The sequence below is a fragment of the Tachyglossus aculeatus genome, chromosome 17 (genome assembly GCF_015852505.1).
Source record: "Tachyglossus aculeatus isolate mTacAcu1 chromosome 17, mTacAcu1.pri, whole genome shotgun sequence".
Lineage (NCBI taxonomy): Eukaryota > Metazoa > Chordata > Mammalia > Monotremata > Tachyglossidae > Tachyglossus > Tachyglossus aculeatus.
In genome coordinates this window covers 59691332-59710451 of record NC_052082.1, presented here as the reverse complement: position 1 = coordinate 59710451, position 19120 = coordinate 59691332, and the positions used below count along the sequence as shown (strand labels likewise).

Here is a 19120-nt window from a genome sequence, read left to right as displayed (position 1 = left end):
TGGCATTAGAGGAGCCAAATGTGCAGTCTGGGTTGTCGTAAGGAATTAATCAAGGAAGGCTTCCTACAAGCAGGGAGATCTCAGAAGGGCTTTGAAGAGAGAGCGAGCTCTGGTCTGGCAGGTTTGAAGCAAGGGAGAGTTCCGGGCAGGGATGTACACTTCCATACTGACCCATTATTTATCCTCTAGACTGTAAGGTCATTATGGAGCACGCCTACCAACTTTCCCGAGCGCTTAGTACAGTGCTCTGAACACAGTAAACGATATAATTGTTTATTTACATTAAGGTCTGTCTCCCCTTTCTAGACTGTCAGCTCCTTTTTGGGCAGGGAATGTGTCTATCAACTTCGTTGGATTACCCTCTTCCAAGGGCGTAATATAGTGTCCTGCACCCAACAAGTGCTCAATAAAAACCAGTGATTGAACAAACTAAGGCAGTAGATTTGGAGAGAAAGGGGTGGCCCCAGGAAATAAGGTTGTGGGGAAGAACAGCCAGGAAACACCAAACTGACGACACAAGAGTTGAGACGGCAAGGAGCTGAAGACGTCATCAAGGTTGCTGGGTTCTGGGACAGACAATACAGAGTTGTTAACTGCTGCTGCAGAGTTAGGAGGGAAGATGAGAGTTTCAGTTTTAGTCGAGCTGAGTTTAGCCTGATCTGGAAACCAAGAGGGCTGAGTTCTAATCCTGCCTCTTCTTTACTGCTGACATTGGGAAAATTACTTCTGTTTTCTCTTCTGTAAAATGGGAATAAAATACCTGTCCGTTTCCCCCACCCCTCTCCCTTAGATGGTGAACCCCATTTGGGAGACGGACTCTATCGCGTCTGATTTTTTTTTATGGTATTTACTAAGCACTTGCTATGTTTTAGGCACTGTATGAAATGCTGGAGTTGATACAAGTTAGTTTGGACACAGTCCATGTCCCACATGGGGCTCACAGTCTTAATTCCCACTTTACGGATGAGATAACTGAGGTACAGAGAGTGTCACACAGAGAAGTGGTGAAGCGGGATTAGAATCCATGTCCTTCTGACTCCTAGGCCTGTGCTCTATCCACTAGGTCACGCTATCATTAGATGAGAAGCACGGCTCTGGCAGTCAGAAGGACCTGGGTTCTAATCCCAGAGAGAAGCAGCGTGGCTCAGTGGAGAAGTGGCTCTAATAGAGAAGCAGCGTGGCTCAGTGGAAAGAGCCAGGGCTTTGGAGCCAGAGGTCATGGGTTCAAACCCCGGCTCCGCCAATTGTCAGCTGTGTGACTTTGGGCAAGTCACTTCACTTCTCTGCGCCTCAGTTAACTCAGCTGTAAAATGGGGATTAAGACTGTGAGCCCCCTGTGGGACAACCTGATCATCTTAAGCGCTTAGTACAGTGCTCTGCACACAGTAAGCGCTCAATAAATACGATTGATTGATTGTAACCTTCCCAGCGCTTAGAACAGTGCTTTGCACATAGTAAGCGCTTAATAAATGCCATTATTATTATTAATCCTGGCTCTGCCACCTGTCTGCTGTGAGACCTTGGTCAAGTCTCAACTTCTCTGTGCCTCAGTAACCTCATCTGTAAAATGGGAATTAAACCTGTGAGCCCAATGTGGGACATGGACCGTGTCCAATTTGATTAGCTTGAATCTTCCCCAGTGCGGGACATGGACCGTGTCCAACTTGATTAGCTTGTATCTACCCCAGTGCTTACTAAAGTGCCTGGTACATAGTTAGCACTTAATACTATAAAAAAGCCAGACACACAAACAAAATACTCTTCACCACTTGCATCCTCCTTACCAGTCAACCTGCTACACCCTTCTCCTGCTACACCCTATCTTGCACTCTTTGTTCCTCTGATTGTCACGCACCTACCTCAGTGCTTCGTGCACAGTGTTTCGTATCACCGTTATTACTCTGAAAGGGTGGCCAGTGAGGCAGCAAAATAGATGTGTCCAGGGGACATGAGGAAACGTGAGTGCCTCCAAAGCTGGCTATTTTGTAAAACAACCTTATGTTAGCTGATCGCCACACACATACAACAACTGTTGGAAATCTAAGGTTACCGCTCGGTTTACGGAAAGGGGCTGTGAAGGTCACTGCCTAGCTCAGTGATACCAATCGACGATGCCAAAACTATTAACTCAGAGGGAAATAAATTTAAAAAAATCTTTAAAATGTTTACTTAGCTTTGTCTGATTTTGATTACAGTAGAAATGGGCATTTCTCATGCAAATTTCAATATGGCATTTTCAGGTGTTCACGGTGACACAATCAAAAATTTAGAGTGTACAAACAGGCAGCTGATTGTTTTCTCCCGATAAGAAGGCTACTGGGGTGAGTTCAAAGACTTCTTACTCTGGAGGGTAAGAGATACCAGCCCCTGTCGCTATGCCCTTTAACGGGACAGTTTTGCGTTCACGGTTTCAGGCAGCCGTTCCAAACCTTATCCTTGGTGGCCCCAGAGTTTAGGGCCACTGGAAAACAAAAAGCTCCAATTATCTCTGAGGAATTTAGCCTGATGCAGGGGCAGATGACCAGATCATCTCCTCCTCCTCCTCCCCATGTCCCAGCAGACCTAGTCTAGAAAGCTGCCTTCTCCAGGCTTCTTCCAGCCCTGGCGCGGCTAGGGTGAAGACACATCCAGCTCTTGTAGCGTTTTGCTCAGGTGAGATACGTCAGAACCGATGGGGCTTTCGAGGTATGTGGTCCCGGCACACGCCTTTCCTGTCACCGGATCGATGACTCTTCCAACTTTGAAGACAATCTCAGCCAGTTCGTGTTTCACGTGTTTGGACCGGGGCACGGGTAACGCCTTGAGAAGGACGATGTCCCCAACGGTGCACTGCTCCAACGCGTCGTGAGCAAAGTATGTTTTTCGTTTATTGAAGTACTGTTCACGGGGTAGAAAAGGAAGGGCCGAGTTAATCAGCCTGTGGCAAAAGCACAGCACCGGGCAAGGCGTAAAAGTTGAAGAAAGAGTACATCTGAAGGTGCAAAGTGAGTCAGTTTGTCTGTCTTTGCCTCACCTCCCCCTCTTCCTCTCCAGCCCTATAGCTTCCACTCTGTTCAAGCTCTCAGCCCCTCCCAGCTTCTCAGTAGTGAGTCTCCCTGACTCTCGCTTCTCCCCTCTTCAGTCTAACCATTTTCAGGCTTCCTGGATCACCTTCCTTACACACCATTCAGGATGCATTCTCCTCTCCTCAGACATCTCCAAAAGCCCCATTTGGTCTCCACATCAAAACTCTTGACAGTAATAACAATGCTGATAATAAGCCCACTGTTGGGTAGGGACTGTCTCTATATGTTGCCAATTTGTACTTCCCAAGCGCTTAGTACAGTGCTCTGCACACAGTAAGCACTCAATAAATACAATTGATGATTGATGATAATAGTGGTATTTATTAAGTATGTGCCACAAGCCAAGCCCTGTGCTAAACTCTATGGTAGATGCAAGATAATCAGACTGGACACAACCCCTGTCCTACATGGAGCTCACATGAGCCCCTGTCCTTCATGCTCTCACAGAGGGAGGGCATGGAGATATTTTATCCCCATTTTACAGATAAGGAAACTGAGGTACAGAGAAGTTAAACAACATGCCCAAAGGTCACTGAGCAACCAAGGGGTGGAGCTGGGACTAGGACCCAAGACTCTTGGCTTCCAGTCCTGTGTGCTTTCCATTAGGCCACACTGCCACTAGACTTGACTCTCCACCGCTTGCCTGTGGATCGGCTCCCTTCTCCTGCTCCACCCCAAGCTCGCATTCTTTGCCTCCTCCCAAGCCAACCTACCGGGACCTTGCTCTCCGCTCTCCTTTCCCAGACCCAGGGTTCAGGACATTCCCCACCTTCAACAACCTATTAAAAAGTCACTTCCTTCCAGGACTAACTCGATCAACTACCACCTACCGATTAATAGTAGTTACTGAGCACTCAGGCTGTGCAGAACTCTGTACTGAGCACTTAGGAGAGCAGACTGTACTGACAGCAGGAATCGTGACTCCTAACTCTGTTGTATTCTAAGCACCCAGTAAATTATCCACAAACCCCACCGTCACCTTGCTCTGAGAAGGCAGAACTCCTGGCCTGGTAGATCAGAGCATGGACCTGGGAATCATAAGGCCCCGGGTTCTTAATACTGGCTCCACCACTTGTCTGCTGGGTGACCTTGAGCAAATCACTTTACTTTTCTGGGCCTCAGTTTCAACTGCAAAATAGGGATACCAGTTCTTCCTCCCACTTAGACTGTGAGCCCCATGAGGGACAGGGACCGTGTCTAACCAAATTAACTTGTACCTACCCCATCATCATCATCATCATCATCATCATCATCATCATCAATCGTATTTATTGAGCGCTTACTATGTGCAGAGCACTGTACTAAGCGCTTGGGAAGTACAAATTGGCAACATATAGAGACAGTCCCTACCCAACAGTGGGCTCACAGTCTAAAAGGGGGAGACAGAGAACAAGACCAAACATACTAACAAAATAAAATAAATAGGATAGATATGTACAAGTAAAATAAATAGAGTAATAAATATGTACAAACATATATACATATATACAGGTGCTGTGGGGAAGGGAAGGAGGTAAGGTGGGGGGGATGGAGAGGGGGAGAGGAAGGAAGGGGCTGAGTGTGGGAAGGCCTCCTGGAGGAGGTGAGCTCTCAGCAGGGCCTTGAAGGGAGGAAGAGAGCTAACTTGGCGGATGGGCAGAGGGAGGGCATTCCGGGCCCGGGGGAGGACGTGGACCGGGGGTCGATGGCGGGATAGGCGAGAACGAGGTACGGTGAGGAAATTAGCGGCGGAGGAGCGGAGGGTGCGGGCTGGGCTGGAGAAGGAGAGAAGGGAGTTGAGGTAGGAGGGGGCGAGGTGATGGAGAGCCTTGAAGCCCAGGGTGAGCCCCAGCGCTTAGAACAGTGTTTGACACATAGTAAGTGCTTAGCAAATACCATAATTAAAAAAAAAAATCTGGGATCTAATCTCAGCTCTGCCCCTCATCTGCTGGGTGACTTTGGCCAAGGTCACACAGGAGACAGGTGGCAGAACTGGGATCAGGTCCTCTGACTCTCAGGCATTTGGTATTTCCACTAGGCCTCACTGCTTCTCCACTATGACCTTTGACTCTCATTTTGCGCTTGGCAGGGCACAAATCCTACTTCATAATTAAGCCACAGTGATCTTTTGCATGTATTTATTACTCTATTTATTTTACTTGTACATATTCTATTTATTTTATTTTGTTAATATGTTTTCTTTTGTTCTCTGTCTCCCCCTTCTAGACTGTGAGCCCACTGTTGGGTAGGGACCGTCTCTATATGTTGCCAACTTGTACTTCCCAAGTGCTTAGTACAGTGCTCTGCACACAGTAAGCGCTCAATAAATACGATTGAATGAATGAATGAATGAATGAAAGTCACTTAACTTCTCTGTGACTCACTTCCCCCATCTGTAAAATTGGGGATTAAGACCGTGAGCTCCATGTGGGACAGGGACTGTGTACAACCCAATTTGCTTGTATCCACCCCAGTAGCTTAGGACAGTGTTTGGCCCATAGTAAGCACTTATAACAAATACCACAGTTATTATTATTACCATGACGCAAGAGCATCGGGGGGGGCGGGGGTGCACTTGCCCTTAGCTGAGGGCTGGGCCCTCAGACGTTTACCTTGAGTAAATAGGGGTCGAGGACGAGTCTGGTCACTCGGACTTTGGCCGTCTTTTGCATCGCTGTTCCTATCACCCTGCCCACGATCCACTTGGCATGGACTGAGGAGTGCACTATCGACATGATGGCCTTGGTCGCTCGACCTGGAAAGCAAATTTCTGGAATATGATGCCAGGATGGCACTCCATGCAAGGAAGCTCCTTTTCCCTTTCCCTTGCGCACTGCCCCAGCGGCGGACAGGGATGCCAACTTCAAAAGCCCCCGTCACGTCTCCTCCTATCGTCCCCTCCACCCCCAACAGGGCTAAGTGCCGGTGGGAGGGCGGTGGGCACCCTCGGGGGGCCGGGTTCTCCATGAGTGAGGATTTCTCCGTCCCCCACAGCCCCAATCCTGCCCGCTCAAGAATCCAAACTGACCACCCCTCAAAGGTCAAGCCCCTCCTCCCCGCCCTGGCCGCCCCTGTCCTCCCTCAACTCCCAAGAGAGGCAGTGTGGCCTAGCGGCTAGAGTCCGGGCCTCGGAGTCGGAGGGCCCTGGGACTAATTCCGGCTCCGCCCCTTGTCTGCTGTGTGACGTTGAGCAAATCACTTCACTTCTCTCATCTGTAAAACGGGGATTGAGCTTAGTACAGTGCTCTGCACACAGTAAGCGCTCAATAAATACGATTGATTGATTGACTGAGACTGTGAATCCCACGTGGGACAGGGACTGTGTCCAACCCTATCTGCTTTTATCATTCATTCATTCAATTGTATTTATTCATTCAATCGTTCATTGAGTGCTTACTTTGTGCAGAGCACTGTACTAAGCCCTTGGGAAGTACAGGTTGGCAACATCTAGAGACGGTCCCTACCCAACAGCGGGCTCACAGTCTAGAAGGGGGAGACAGACAACAAAACAGAACATATTAACAAAATAAAATAAATAGAATAAATATGTACAAATAAAATAAATAAATGGAGTAATAAATACGTACAAACATATATACAAATATACAGGTGCTGTGGGGAGGGGGAGGAGGTAAGGCGGGGGGATGGGGAGGGGGAGGAGGGGGAGAGGAAGGAGGGGGCTCAGTCTGGGTATTATTTGAGCGCTTACTGTGTGCAGAGCGCTGTACTAAACGCTTGGGAAGTACAAGTTGTACATTCATTCGTATTTATTAAGCGCTCACCACGTGCAGAGCACCAGACTAAGCGCTTGGCTAGAGACATATAGAGACAGTCCCCATTCATTCAATCACATTTATTGAGCGCTTACTGTGTGCAGAGCACTGTACTAAGCGCTTGGGAAGTACAAGTTGGCAACATATAGAGACAGTCCCTACCCAACAGTGGGCTCACAGTCTAGAACTGCAGGAGGCAGGGGTCAGGACGACCCTCCCTCCTTCCCTTCTAGGCTCCCCGATAATAATAATAATGATGGCATTTATTAAGCGCTTACTATGTGCAAAGCACTGTTCTAAGTGCTGGGGAGATTACAAGGTAATCAGGTTGTCCCATGTGGGTCTCAAAGTCAAATATGTTTGTACGTATTTATTACTCTATTTATTTATTTTACTTGTACATATCTATTCTGTTTATTTTATTTTGTTAGTATGTTTGGTTTTATTCTCTGTCTCCCCCTTCTAGACTGTGAGCCCACTGTTGGGTAGGGACCGTCTCTGTATGTTGCCAACTTGTACTTCCCAAGCGCTTAGTCCAGTGCTCTGCACACAGTAAGCGCTCAATAAATACGACTGATTGATTGATTAATCCCCATTTTACAGATGAGGGAACTGAGGCCCAGAGAAGTGAAGTGACTTGCCCAGAGTCACACAGCTGACAATTGGCGGGGCCGGGATTTGAACCCATGACCTCTGACTCCAAAGCCCGGGCTCTTTCCTCTTTCTCCCCCTTTCAGACTGTGAGCCCACTGTTGGGTAGGGACTGTCTCTATATGTTGCCAACTTGTACTTCCCAAGCGCTTAGTACAGTGCTCTGCACACAGTAAGCGCTCAATAAATACGATTGATTGATTGATTTCCACTGAGCCACGCTGATTAATCCTGGCGCTTGGTACACAGTCAGCGCTTAGCAAATACCACCATCAATCAATCAATCAATCAATCGTATTTATTGAGCGCTTACTGTGTGCAGAGCACTGTACTGAGCACTTGGGAAGTACAAGTTGGCAACACACAGAGACAGGCCCTACCCAACAGTGGGCTCACAGTCTAAAAGGGGGAGACAGAGAACAAAATCAAACATACTAACAAAATAAAATAAATAGAATAGATATGTACAAGTAAAATAAATAAAGTAATAAATATGTACAAACATATATACATATATATTAATTATTATTAAGTATTAATCCCGGGCATCGCCATCCCCCCTACTCCTAAGCCCGGGCACCCCCTTGCCCCCATCAGTGACCTCATCTGGAAAATGGGGATGAAGACTGTGAGCCCCCCATGGGACAACCTGATCACCTTGTAAGCCCCCTCCCAGCGCTTAGAACAGTGCTTTGCACATAGTAAGCGCTTAATAGGTGAAGCAGCGTGGCTCAGTGGAAAGAGCCCGGGCTTTGGAGTCAGGGGTCATGGGTTCAAATCCCGGCTCCGCCACTTGTCAGCTGTGTGACTTCGGGCAAGTCACTTCACTGGGCCTCAGTTCCCTCATCTGTAAAATGGGGATGAAGACTGTGAGCCCCCCATGGGACAACCTGATCACCTTCTAATCCCCCTCCCAGCTCTTAGAACAGTGCTTTGCACATAGTAAGCGCTTAATAGGGGAAGCAGCGTGGCTCAGTGGAAAGAGCCCGGGCTTTGGAGTCAGGGGTCATGGGTTCAAATCCCGGCTCCGCCACCTGTCAGCTGTGTGACTTCGGGCAAGTCACTTCACTGGGCCTCAGTTCCCTCATCTGTAAAATGGGGATGAAGTCTGTGAGCCCCACATGGGACAACCTGATCACCTTGTAAACCCCCCCAGCGCTTAGAACAGTGCTTTGCACATAGTAAGCTCTTAATAAATGCCATTATTTATTTATTCATTTTAATAAATGCTATCATTATTATCTTCTCTCCCCCCTGACCCCAGGCACCTCTACACTCCTGCGCACCAGACGTCAGTCAGTCAGCGAGTGGGGGGGGGGGCGTGCGTGCGTGCCTGCGTACGTACGTGTGCGTGCGCGTGCCCGCCAGCACGGCCGGACGCACGAGACGTCAGAGACGTAGGCAGTTTCTGAGGGGGCGGGCAGAGGCGCTCCACCTCCCCCCCTCCCCGCCCCTCTTAAACGAATGGCAGGGCGGTGCGCGTGCGTGCGTACGTACGTACGTGCGCGTGCCCGCCAGCACGGCCGGACGCACGAGACATCAGAGACGTAGGCAGTTTCTGAGGGGGCGGGCAGAGGCGCTCCACCTCTCCCCCCCGCCCCTCTTAAACGAACGGCAGGGCGGCGCGCATGCGTGGCGGCTGCTTTCCTCGAGCCTAAGCGGCTCGGGAGAGCGCCCCCTCCCGGCCTGGGGCGCCCGGTGCTCTGCGCTCGGGCCCGGACCCTTTCCCTGGGCCGTTTTCGGTTTGGAAATCAATCAATCAATCAATCAATCAATCGTATTTATTGAGCAATTACTGTGTGCAGAGCACTGTACTAAGCGCTTGGGAAGTACAAGTCGGCAACACATAGAGACAGTCCCTACTCAACAGCGGGCTCACAGTCTAGAAGGGGGAGACAGAGAACAAAACCAAACATACTAACAAAATAAAATGAATAGATATGTACAAGTAAGATAAATAAATAAATAAATAAATAAATAGAGTAATAAATATGTACAAATATATATACATATATTCAGGTGCTGTGGGGAAGGGAAGGAGGTAAGATGGGGGATTGATCAATCAATCAGTCAATCAATCAATCAATCAATCGTATTTATTGAGCGCTTACTGTGTGCAGAGCACTGGACTAAGCGCTTGGGAAGTATAAGTCGGCAACACATAGAGACAGTCCCTACCCAACAGCGGGCTCACAGTCTAGAAGGGGGAGACAGAGAACAAAACCAAACTAACAAAATAAAATAAATAGATATGTACAAGTAAGATAAATAAATAAATAAATAGAGTAATAAATATGTACAAACATATATACATATATACAGGTGCTGTGGGGAAGGGAAGGAGGTAGAAGTGGAGAAGGGAAGGAGAACAAGAGAAGCAACATGGCTCAGTGGAAAAGAACACGGGCTTGGGAGTCAGAGGTCATGGGTTCATATCCCGGCTGTGTGACTTTGGGCAAGTCGCTTAACTTCTCTGGGCCTCAGTTACCTCATCTGTAAAATGGGGATGAAGACTGTGAGCCCCCCTGTGGGACAACCTGATCACCTTGTAACCTTCCCATCGCTTAGAACAGTGCTTTGCACATAGTAAGTGCTTAATAAATGTCATTATTATTATTATTAGGTAAGATGGGGGGGATGGAGAGGGGGACGAGGGGGAGAGGAAGGAAGGGGCTCAGTCTGGAAAGGCCTCCTGGAGGAGGTGAGCTCTCAGTAGGGCCTCGGTGCCAGTCTCTTCCCTTCCTCCCTCCCTTTCCCCCCGTTTGGGCGCATTCGACAGACCACTACTTTCCCCATACTCGAAGCTTTACTCAAAATTCATTCATTCAGTCGTATTTATAATAATAATAATAATGGCATTTGTTAAGCGCTTACTATATGCAGAGCACTGTTCTAAGCGCTGGGGGGGGGATACAAGGTGATCAAGTTGTCCCATGTGGGGCTCACAGTCTTAATCCCCATTTTACAGATGAGGTAACTGAGGCACAGAGAAGTTAAGTGACCTGCCCAAGCTCACACAGCAGACATGTGGCGGAGCTGGGATTCGAACCCATGACCTCTGACTCCAAAGCCCATGCTCTTTCCAGCCCGTGCTCTTTCCACTGAGCCATGCTGCTTCTCTATTCAAGAGAATATTCTATTCTATTCTTTATTCTATTCTATTCTATTCTATTCTTTATTCAATCAATCAATCATATTTATTGAGCGCTTACTGTGTGCAGAGCACTGTACTAAGCGCTTGGGAAGTACAAGTTGGCAACATATAGAGACAGTCCCTACCCAACAGTGGGCTCACAGTCTAAAAGGGGGAGACAGAGAACAAAACCAAACATACTAACAAAATAAAATAAATACAAGCTGTACTCAAAATTCATTCATTCAGTCGTATTTATTCAATCAATCAATCAATCAATCGTATTTATTGAGCACTTACTGTGTGCAGAGCACTGTACCAAGCACTTGGGAAGTACAAGTCGGCAACATATAGAGACGGTCCCTACCCAACAACGGGCTCACAGTCTAGAAATCCTATCTCTTCCAGGAAGCCTTCCCCGACTGTGTGCAGAGCCCTGTACTAAGCGCTTGGAAAGTACAATTCCCTACCCAACAGCGGGCTCACAGTCTAGAAATCATATCTCTTCCAGGAAGCCTTCCCTGACTGTGTTCAGAGCTGTACTAAGTGCTTGGAAAGTACAATTCAGCAATAAAGAGAGACAATCCCTGCCTACATCGGATTTACAGGTTATGCTATAATTCTAGTTATTTATATTGATGCCTGTTTACTTGTTTTGATGTCTGTCTCCCCCTCCTTCTATACTATAAGCCCAGTGTGGGCAGGGATTGTCTCTCTTTATTGCTGAATTGTACTTTCCAAGCATTTAGTACAGTGATCTGAACACAGTGAGCGCTCAATAAATACGACTGAATGAATGTGAGTAGGCGTTGCCCCCATTTCACAGATGAGGAAACTGAGGCCAGAAGAGACTAAGTGTCTTACCCTTAGGCACGCAGGCCCCCAGGGAGTGGCATGCATAGTGGCTACAGCCCCGGCCTGGGAGTCAGAAGGTCATGAGTTCTAATCCCGGCTCCACCACTTGTCTGCCGCGTGGCCTTGGGCAAGTCACTTCACTTCTTTGGGCCTCAGTTACCTTATCTGTAAAATGGGGATTAAGGCTGTGAGCCCCAAGATGGACAGGGACTGTGTCCAACCCGATTTGCTTGTACCCATCCTGGCGCTTAGTACAGTGCTGGGCACATAGTAAGCACTTTAAAAATACCACTATTATTATTATTATTATTATTATTATTGTTATTATAATTATTACCAGCTTCAGAACTGGAACTAGAAGTAGTGGCCTGGCCCCTGCCCTTTCTGGCTGTGGCACCAGATACCTTTCTGTCCGTTACTCTCATGTTCCACGCCCCATTTTCCTCCACCTCAGTTCCTGCCACCAAGAACTGTGGCTCAGAAGCAGTGCCTGGGATCCGGAGAGTCTGGGAGTGGGGCATGGTCCCCTGGAGAGTTGCTTGGCAACCATGTGGGGTCAGAATGTCCTCAAAATGTTCCATATTCATTCATTCATTCATTCATTCATTCAATCGTATTTATTGAGCGCTTACTGTGTGCAGAGCACTATATTAAGCCCTTGGGAAGTACAAGTCGAAAACATATAGAGACGGTGCCTACCCAACAACAGGCTCACAGTCTAGAAGGGGGAGATGGACAACAAAACAAAACATGTAGACAGGTGTCAGAATAAATAGAATTATAGCCATATGTACATCGTTTCATCACATTATACTGCAAAACTGACATGTCACATGAAAGGCCTAATGTATGCATTACTCCCTTACTTGTCCATTAGTAGCCACCCTTAATGAGAATCAATCAATCAATGGTATTCATTGAGCACTTACTTTATGCAGAGCACAGTACTAAGCGCTTGGGAAAGTACAATATAACAGAGTTGGTAGATACATTCCCTGCCCACAAGGAGCTTAACGGTCTAGAGGTAGAGACAGACATTAAAACAAATAAATACATTATGGTTATGTACATAAGTGCTGTGTACATATATAGTCTCAAACTATCGTTAAGTACATGTACAGTCCCTACCAAAGAATGGAAAGGCACTTCCAGAATAATTCAAGGCAGCTGTAGATGAATATATGTACCCTTTGCACACTCTTGTTGGGTTATCCCATCTTTTCAAAGTTAGGCTACAGACTATGAAAACCAAAGGGAACTGGAAAGTTTAATGTATTCCAGGCAAACATGAGCTTCAGACAACACTCCTCACCCTGGGCTTCAAGGCTGTCCATCACCTCGCCCCCTCCTACCTCACCTCCCTTCTCTCCTTCTACAGCCCAGACGGCACCCTCCGCTCCTCTGCCGCTAATCTCGTCACCGTGCCTCGTTCTTGCCCGTCACGCCGTGGACCCCTGGCCCACGTCATCCTCCTGGCCTGGAAAGCCCTCCCTGCTCAAATAATAATAATAATAATGGCATTTATTAAGCACTTACTATGTGCAAAGCACTGTTCTATGCGCTGGGGAGGTTACAAGGTGATCAGGTTGTCCCGCAGGGGGGTGCTCACAGTCTTAATCCCCATTTTACAGATCCTGCAGACAATTACTCTCCCCCACTTCAAAGCCTTATTGAAGGCCCATCTCCTCCAGGAGGCCTTCCCAGATTGAGCTCCCTCCTTCCTCTCCCCCTCCGCCCCCCCATCCCCCTGCCTTACCTCCTTCCCCTCCCCACAGCACCTGTATATATGTATATATGTTTGTATGTATTTATTACTCTATTTATCTTACTTGTACATATTTATTCTATTTATTCTATTTTGTTAATATGCTTTGTTTTGTTGTCTGTCTCCCCCTTCTAGACTGTGAGCCCACTGTTGGGTAGGGACCGTCTCTATATGTTGCCAACTTGTACTTCCCAAGCACTTGGTACAGTGCTCTGCACACAGTAAGCGCTCAATAAATACGATTGAATGAATGAATGAGTGATGCACACAATAAGCGCTCAATAAATACGATTGAATGAATGAATGAGTGAATGAACACTGGATGCCTCCAAATTGCTCCCTAAACACAGTATCAACTCAGATAGTGGAGAAGCAGCATGGTCTACTGGTTAGAGCATGGGCCTGCGCGTCAGAGGGACCCATGTTCTAATCCTGACACTTCCACTTGTATTCTGTTTGACCTCGGGCAAGTCACTTCACTTCTCTGGGCCTCAGTTACTTCATCTGAAAAATGGGGATTGGGATCGTGAACCCCATGTGGGACATGGACTGTGTCCAACCTGATTAGCTTGTTTCTACCCAGCACTTAGAACAGTGCCTGGCACACAGTAAGCACTTAACAAATACAATTTAAAAAACCCAAAAAAACAAACAAAAAAGGAGGACCTAGAGTCCTGCAGTTTAATCCTTCTAAATCTGGGGAGGGCCTGAAAACTTCCCCAAGTAAGATAACTGATTAGTACAGTGCTCTGCACACAGTAAGCACTCAATAAATACGATTGAATGAATGAACTGATTAAATCAGTCAATCAATTGTATTTATTGAGTGCTTACTTTGTGCAGGGTACTGTACTAAGCGCTTGGGAGAGTACAACACAACAATATAACAGACACATTCCCTGCCCACAATGAGCTTACATCTAGAGGGGGAGAATGGGAATTTTAAATTGGGCTTCTCTGCATCAGGACTAGGCCCCCAATCCGAGCACCATCAGGGGAAAAAAGAAGGGGGCATTCAGGGTGGTCAGAGATTGTCCTACTTCATCTCCTTGTTCTCGTCCAAGCAGAAGGAGACCACATGATTGGCCTGATGCTAAGTGGCCCAAAACTCCAGCCCCCAACACCCTCCTGCCCCCCGCAACCAGGGAATCGGCGCCGTTCACTCTATCGTAGCTGCACTTGACTCCTGGGCCCGAGCGCTTTCCACTAGTCCATGTTGCTTCCCTAGGGTGTAAAGGTTTAGAGGTGAGAGAAACGAGAAGGAGGAACAGAGCGCAGAGTACAGTCCGCTAGACCATAAAATCCCTTTAGAATTTTAGCTCGTTGTGGGCAAGGAATGGATCTGTTTACTGTTATACTGTACTCTCCCAAGCGCTTTGTGCACAGTAAGTGCCAAATAAATACGAATGAATGAATTGAGTGAATAAGTTTAAAGAGGCACGGTGAGTAGGTCAACTTGACAGGGATGAAGAGCGTGGGAAATGAGACAGTAAGAAGTAGTGTGGTTAGAGAGAATGGAAGAGGTAGTGCGACCCAGTATCTTAACCCCATTTTCAGATGAGGAAACAGGCCCAGAGAGATAAAGTGACCTTTCTGAGGCCACCCAGAGGGCCAGGGGCAGAGCTGGGGCCGGAATCAGCTTTTTCTAAATCCCGTCTTCTGCGCTTCCGCCTGCCAAGTCTTGGCCTGTCCAGCTTTCTGGGGCGTCCCGCTCTCCCGGGGCGTGTCCAGGTGCGGGCAGAGTCCGGGCAGAGTCCAAGCACGGCCTGGTTTGTTCCCTTTTCCCTGAGCAGGAAGGAGTTAACAGGTCTTCAGGTTACCTGGGTTAGTCACTGGTGGGTTTGTCAGAGGGCGCTAAGTAGCCGCTGCTGCTGCTGCTGCTGCTGCTCACAGAAAAGGAGGGAAGGAGGAGAAACTGCTATGAGAGAGGGAGAGAGGGAGAAAGGAGAGGGAGAAAGAGAAAGAGAGAGAGAGAGAGAACCTCTCTCCAACTCTCCAACTCTTGGGGGGCACAAACCAGGGCTGAGTGAGGGTCGGAGCACCGCTAAAACCCGAATGCACCACCCGGGACCTCGAGCCCCCTTTCCAGCCAACCCTGGTTGGAAGAAGACATTGAACAGAGATCTGCTTCCCACCCCCCTGACCTCCCACCCCCTGGGAATCTGGGGCTCCAGAACCAATTCGCTGTGAGGTAAGAACACTGTCGCGGGCGCTGTGCAGACCACCGCTGGCTGAACAGCATTTGGTGAAGCTGAAAATCTTTATTTTAAAAAGCCATAGGCAGGAAAATAGACCGTCCTTTCCTACACCTTCTTTAGTCGCAGAAGCTTTTGGGCTTGCTCCTTTCATGGCATATAGGGAAACGGGAAAAGCTAAAACAATTAACTGAAGCTAAACTGATGGAGACTCAGAACAAAAGGGTTGTTGTTATTTTTCATTTATTTATTTATTTCCTTGTCGGCGGGGACCGATGATATGCCTTCGAACTATATAGAAGGGATTTTTATATATAGGTAAATGTGTATATATAAAGAGGATGATCAATTAAGCGATCATATTTGTTAAGCACACACTGTGCAGAGCACTGTACTAAGCGCTTGGGAGAGTACAGTGTAACAGAGTTGGTAGACACAGCCCTTGCCCACAATGAACTTACAGTCTCGAGGGGAGACAGACATGAATAAAAATACATAAATTATGGCTATCTCCCTAAGTGCTGTGTACATGTACAGTCCCGAACTCCGTTCCTGAGTACAAGTATTGTCTCTACCCAAGTATGGAAAGCCACTTGAAGAGGAATTCAAGTCAGCTCTAGGTGAATGCACGTACTCTTTCGTTGGGTTGGCCCATCTTTTCGAAGTTAGGGAGCAGACTGAAAGTCTGAGGACTCTGGAAAGTTGGATGGACTCTAGGCAAATAAGAGCTTCGGGCAACGCATGAAAATGACATTTTTCAAGGAGAGCGTTTACTGTTTCGATGACCTAGTCATGCCGTCACCTGGATTGGCCTTTGGAAACTCTGAAGTGAGCACTTAGTACAGTGCTCTGCACACAGTGAGCACTCAATAAATTATAAATACGATTAACTGATTGATTGATCATCCCTGGACTGTCTACGATCTCCACCTCCTGGGGCATCAGACACAGGCTTTGTCTCTCTCGGTAACATTCGGGGTGTATTTACGGTGTGGTATACTCTTTGCAGTATAATTAAGCTTAAGAGTGTAAGTTTAAGAGTGTGTGTGTGCGCGCACACACAAACACACACCCTATATTTTATTTTTCTGTGGCTCTTTTCATCTAAGGATTTCAGTTCACATTGAAAGCATTAATTCACTCCACAATTAATTCAATTCACAATTGAAATCCAGCACTGTGCCGTGGGGTGGGGGTGGGGCTCTCTGCCCCCTTCTTGGACTGTTCTCCTCCCTTGGCTCTTGATTCTTGGATTTTAAGTGGTCCCATTGTCTGTGACCTTACGGCCTAGAATGCATCTGTCTCTTCCAAGTTGCCATTGCCCCCTCCGCCGAGATCGTGAGCTCCTCCTGCCTCCCCGGGGGGCTCTGTCGGAATCGGCTTATTTTGTCTGCTTCCCAGCACGTAGCACAAGGCTCGGCACGAAGCAGGCGCTGTCTAAATACACCCCCACCCTCGCTGCTGTTCTGCTGGTGAAGAAAAGTAAGGATGAAGGGTTAGGGAGGGTCTGGGAAAGCCCTCACTCAAAGGCTAATATCAGGGGCTTTGGTGGACGCTGCTCCCTGCGGCCGTCTCTTTGGGATTTGTAGTATTTGGAATGGATTTGTTCCAGGGGGTGGAATTACTGCTCACTCTTGCTTTCTGTCTGTGTCTGGGCTACGGTCTGGAGAAGAGTTTTTCTCTTGCGCCTCTTACCTACTTTCATCAGCTTTCTGAGCCCTGGAGACGAGAGGTGACCTCGTTGGTGCTCAGGATTGCCATCTCCCTCTGAACCTGGCTTGGGGGCTTCTCCGGAGCCCAGAGTGTCGGCCCCCCACCCCACCAAACCACCACCGCCAGCAGAGAGGGTGGGCCAACTGGGGGCAGAAAGCATGCTTGACAGCTGTTTTCCCCTGGGAGGCAAAAAAGCAGGACATTCTGGAAGGTTTGACTGGATTGCACCTCCCAGCACTGGCTGAGTTTGGCAGTGGAAGCGAAGGTGGGGAAGCGGAAGAGCCATTATTAATCCCGCTCGTCGGTGAGTCACTTCAGGAACGAATTCAGGGAAGCAGCATGGCCCGCTGCATAGAGCTCGGGAGCCAGAAGGCTCTGGGTTCCAATCCCTGCTCCGCCACTTGCCTGCTGTGTGACCTTAGGCAAGTCACTTCATTTCTCTGTACCTCAGTTACCTCACCTGTAAAATGGGGATTAAGACATTGAGCCGTATGCGGGACAGGGACTGTGTTCAACTGTATCTACCCCAACACTTAGGATAGCGCATGGCACATTAACTAAGTGGTTAACAAATACCACAGAAAAAATTTTAAAAATAAAGCATTCTGTTGTGCCAGGTTTTACAGGGCTTCAACCATTTCTTCTCTGCTGGGTCCCTGGGTCCTGTCATCAGTAAGGTGTTTTTGGGTTTTTTAATGGTATTTTTCAAGTGCTTACTATGTGTCAAGCACTGTACTAAGCACTGGGGTAGATACAGGACAATCGGGTTGGACACCGTCCATGTCCCTCCTGGGGCTCACAACTTCAATCCTCACTTTATAGATAACTGAGGCACAGAGAAGTAAAGTGACTTACCCAAGGTCACGCAGAAGAGGAGTGCTGGGGTCAGGATTAGAACCCAGGTCCTCTGACTCCCAGGCCCAGTTTCTTTCCACTAGTCCTTGCTGCTTCTCTAAGATTTCCACCTTGCCTGTTCTGTATTCATCGAAGAGCATAATCTTTGAGTGAGAACAGCCAAGCGATTATTTGGGAAACAGCCTCTCTCCCTTGACATCCTAGCCATTCCTCTAGAGTGTAAACTTCTTGAAGGCAGGGAATGTGTCTATCAATTCTGTTGTACTGGACTCTCCCAAGGGCTCTGAACACCATCAGGGCTCCGTAGATGCCGTGGACTGATTGATTCACCTTGAAGTATGATTGGCCTCCCAAAGACCACAGCTCTGGATTCCCTGATCCTCAGCAAAGCCTCTCAGTGTCACAGAGTCAGCCGTCGGGGCTAGTGGGAGCTCAGGCCATGCCCGGACCCTGCTGAGTATCTGGTTGCCCGTGGCCAGGCGGTGGCCCTTTGGGGCTGGGCTACCCCAGAGAGGCATCTGTTCACTTGCCCCGTGGCCTGTGGGGTCAGCTGCAGGTTTCGTCCCTTCGCAAAGGAGGCATTGGATCGGCAGCACCCCTGGCCGGCCCTGACTCGGCCTGCGAATGGTGACATCCTAGATCTCCTGCGTTACCCCAATCCCAGAAGTCTCCCCACTGGATTCCGCATGGAAGGGCCCCTTATGTGGCCCTCTGCAGGGTCCCTGATGGTGGGGGGGAGGGCACTGACCAGGGGCTCTCCCCTCCCATCCATCAAGAACACACTTTCGCCTGCAGTCATTTCCTGGCACTCTCCTACTACAACCCACCCATGCACTTCCCTTCTCTAATGCCAACCTTTTCACTGTACCTCCATCTCTATCTCTCTGTTGATCCCTCACCCAAGTCCCGCCTCTGGCCTGGAACGCCCTCCCTCCTCATATCCAACAGACAATTACTCTCCCTCTCTTCAAAGCCTTATTGAAGGAACACCTCCTTCAAGAGGCCTTCCCAAACTTAGCCCTTCTTTCTTCTTCTCCCACTCTCTTCTGCGTCATCCTGACTTGCTCCCTTTATTCATCCCCCCTCCCAGCCCTACGGCACTTACAGTACATATTTGTAATTGATTTATTTATATT

At 48.2% G+C, this 19120-nt stretch overlaps 1 protein-coding gene across 2 annotated transcripts; it reads right to left on the bottom strand.

The window, feature by feature from the left end:
• Positions 1-2139: 2139 nt before the first annotated feature.
• MRPS17 (mitochondrial ribosomal protein S17) lies at positions 2140-11919 on the bottom strand. Of its 2 annotated transcripts, none has more exons than XM_038759389.1 (3): positions 11861-11919; positions 5657-5799; positions 2140-2877 (listed from the first exon to the last, which is right to left on the bottom strand). In XM_038759389.1, the coding sequence occupies exons 2-3, from the start codon at positions 5777-5779 to the stop codon at positions 2611-2613; spliced, it is 390 nt and encodes a 129-aa protein (XP_038615317.1). In that variant the 5' UTR covers positions 5780-5799; positions 11861-11919; the 3' UTR covers positions 2140-2610. The 2 variants fall into 2 exon arrangements, with proteins under 2 accessions (XP_038615317.1, XP_038615316.1); XM_038759388.1 differs by lacking the exon at positions 11861-11919 and adding an exon at positions 8737-8792.
• Positions 11920-19120: the final 7201 nt, after the last annotated feature.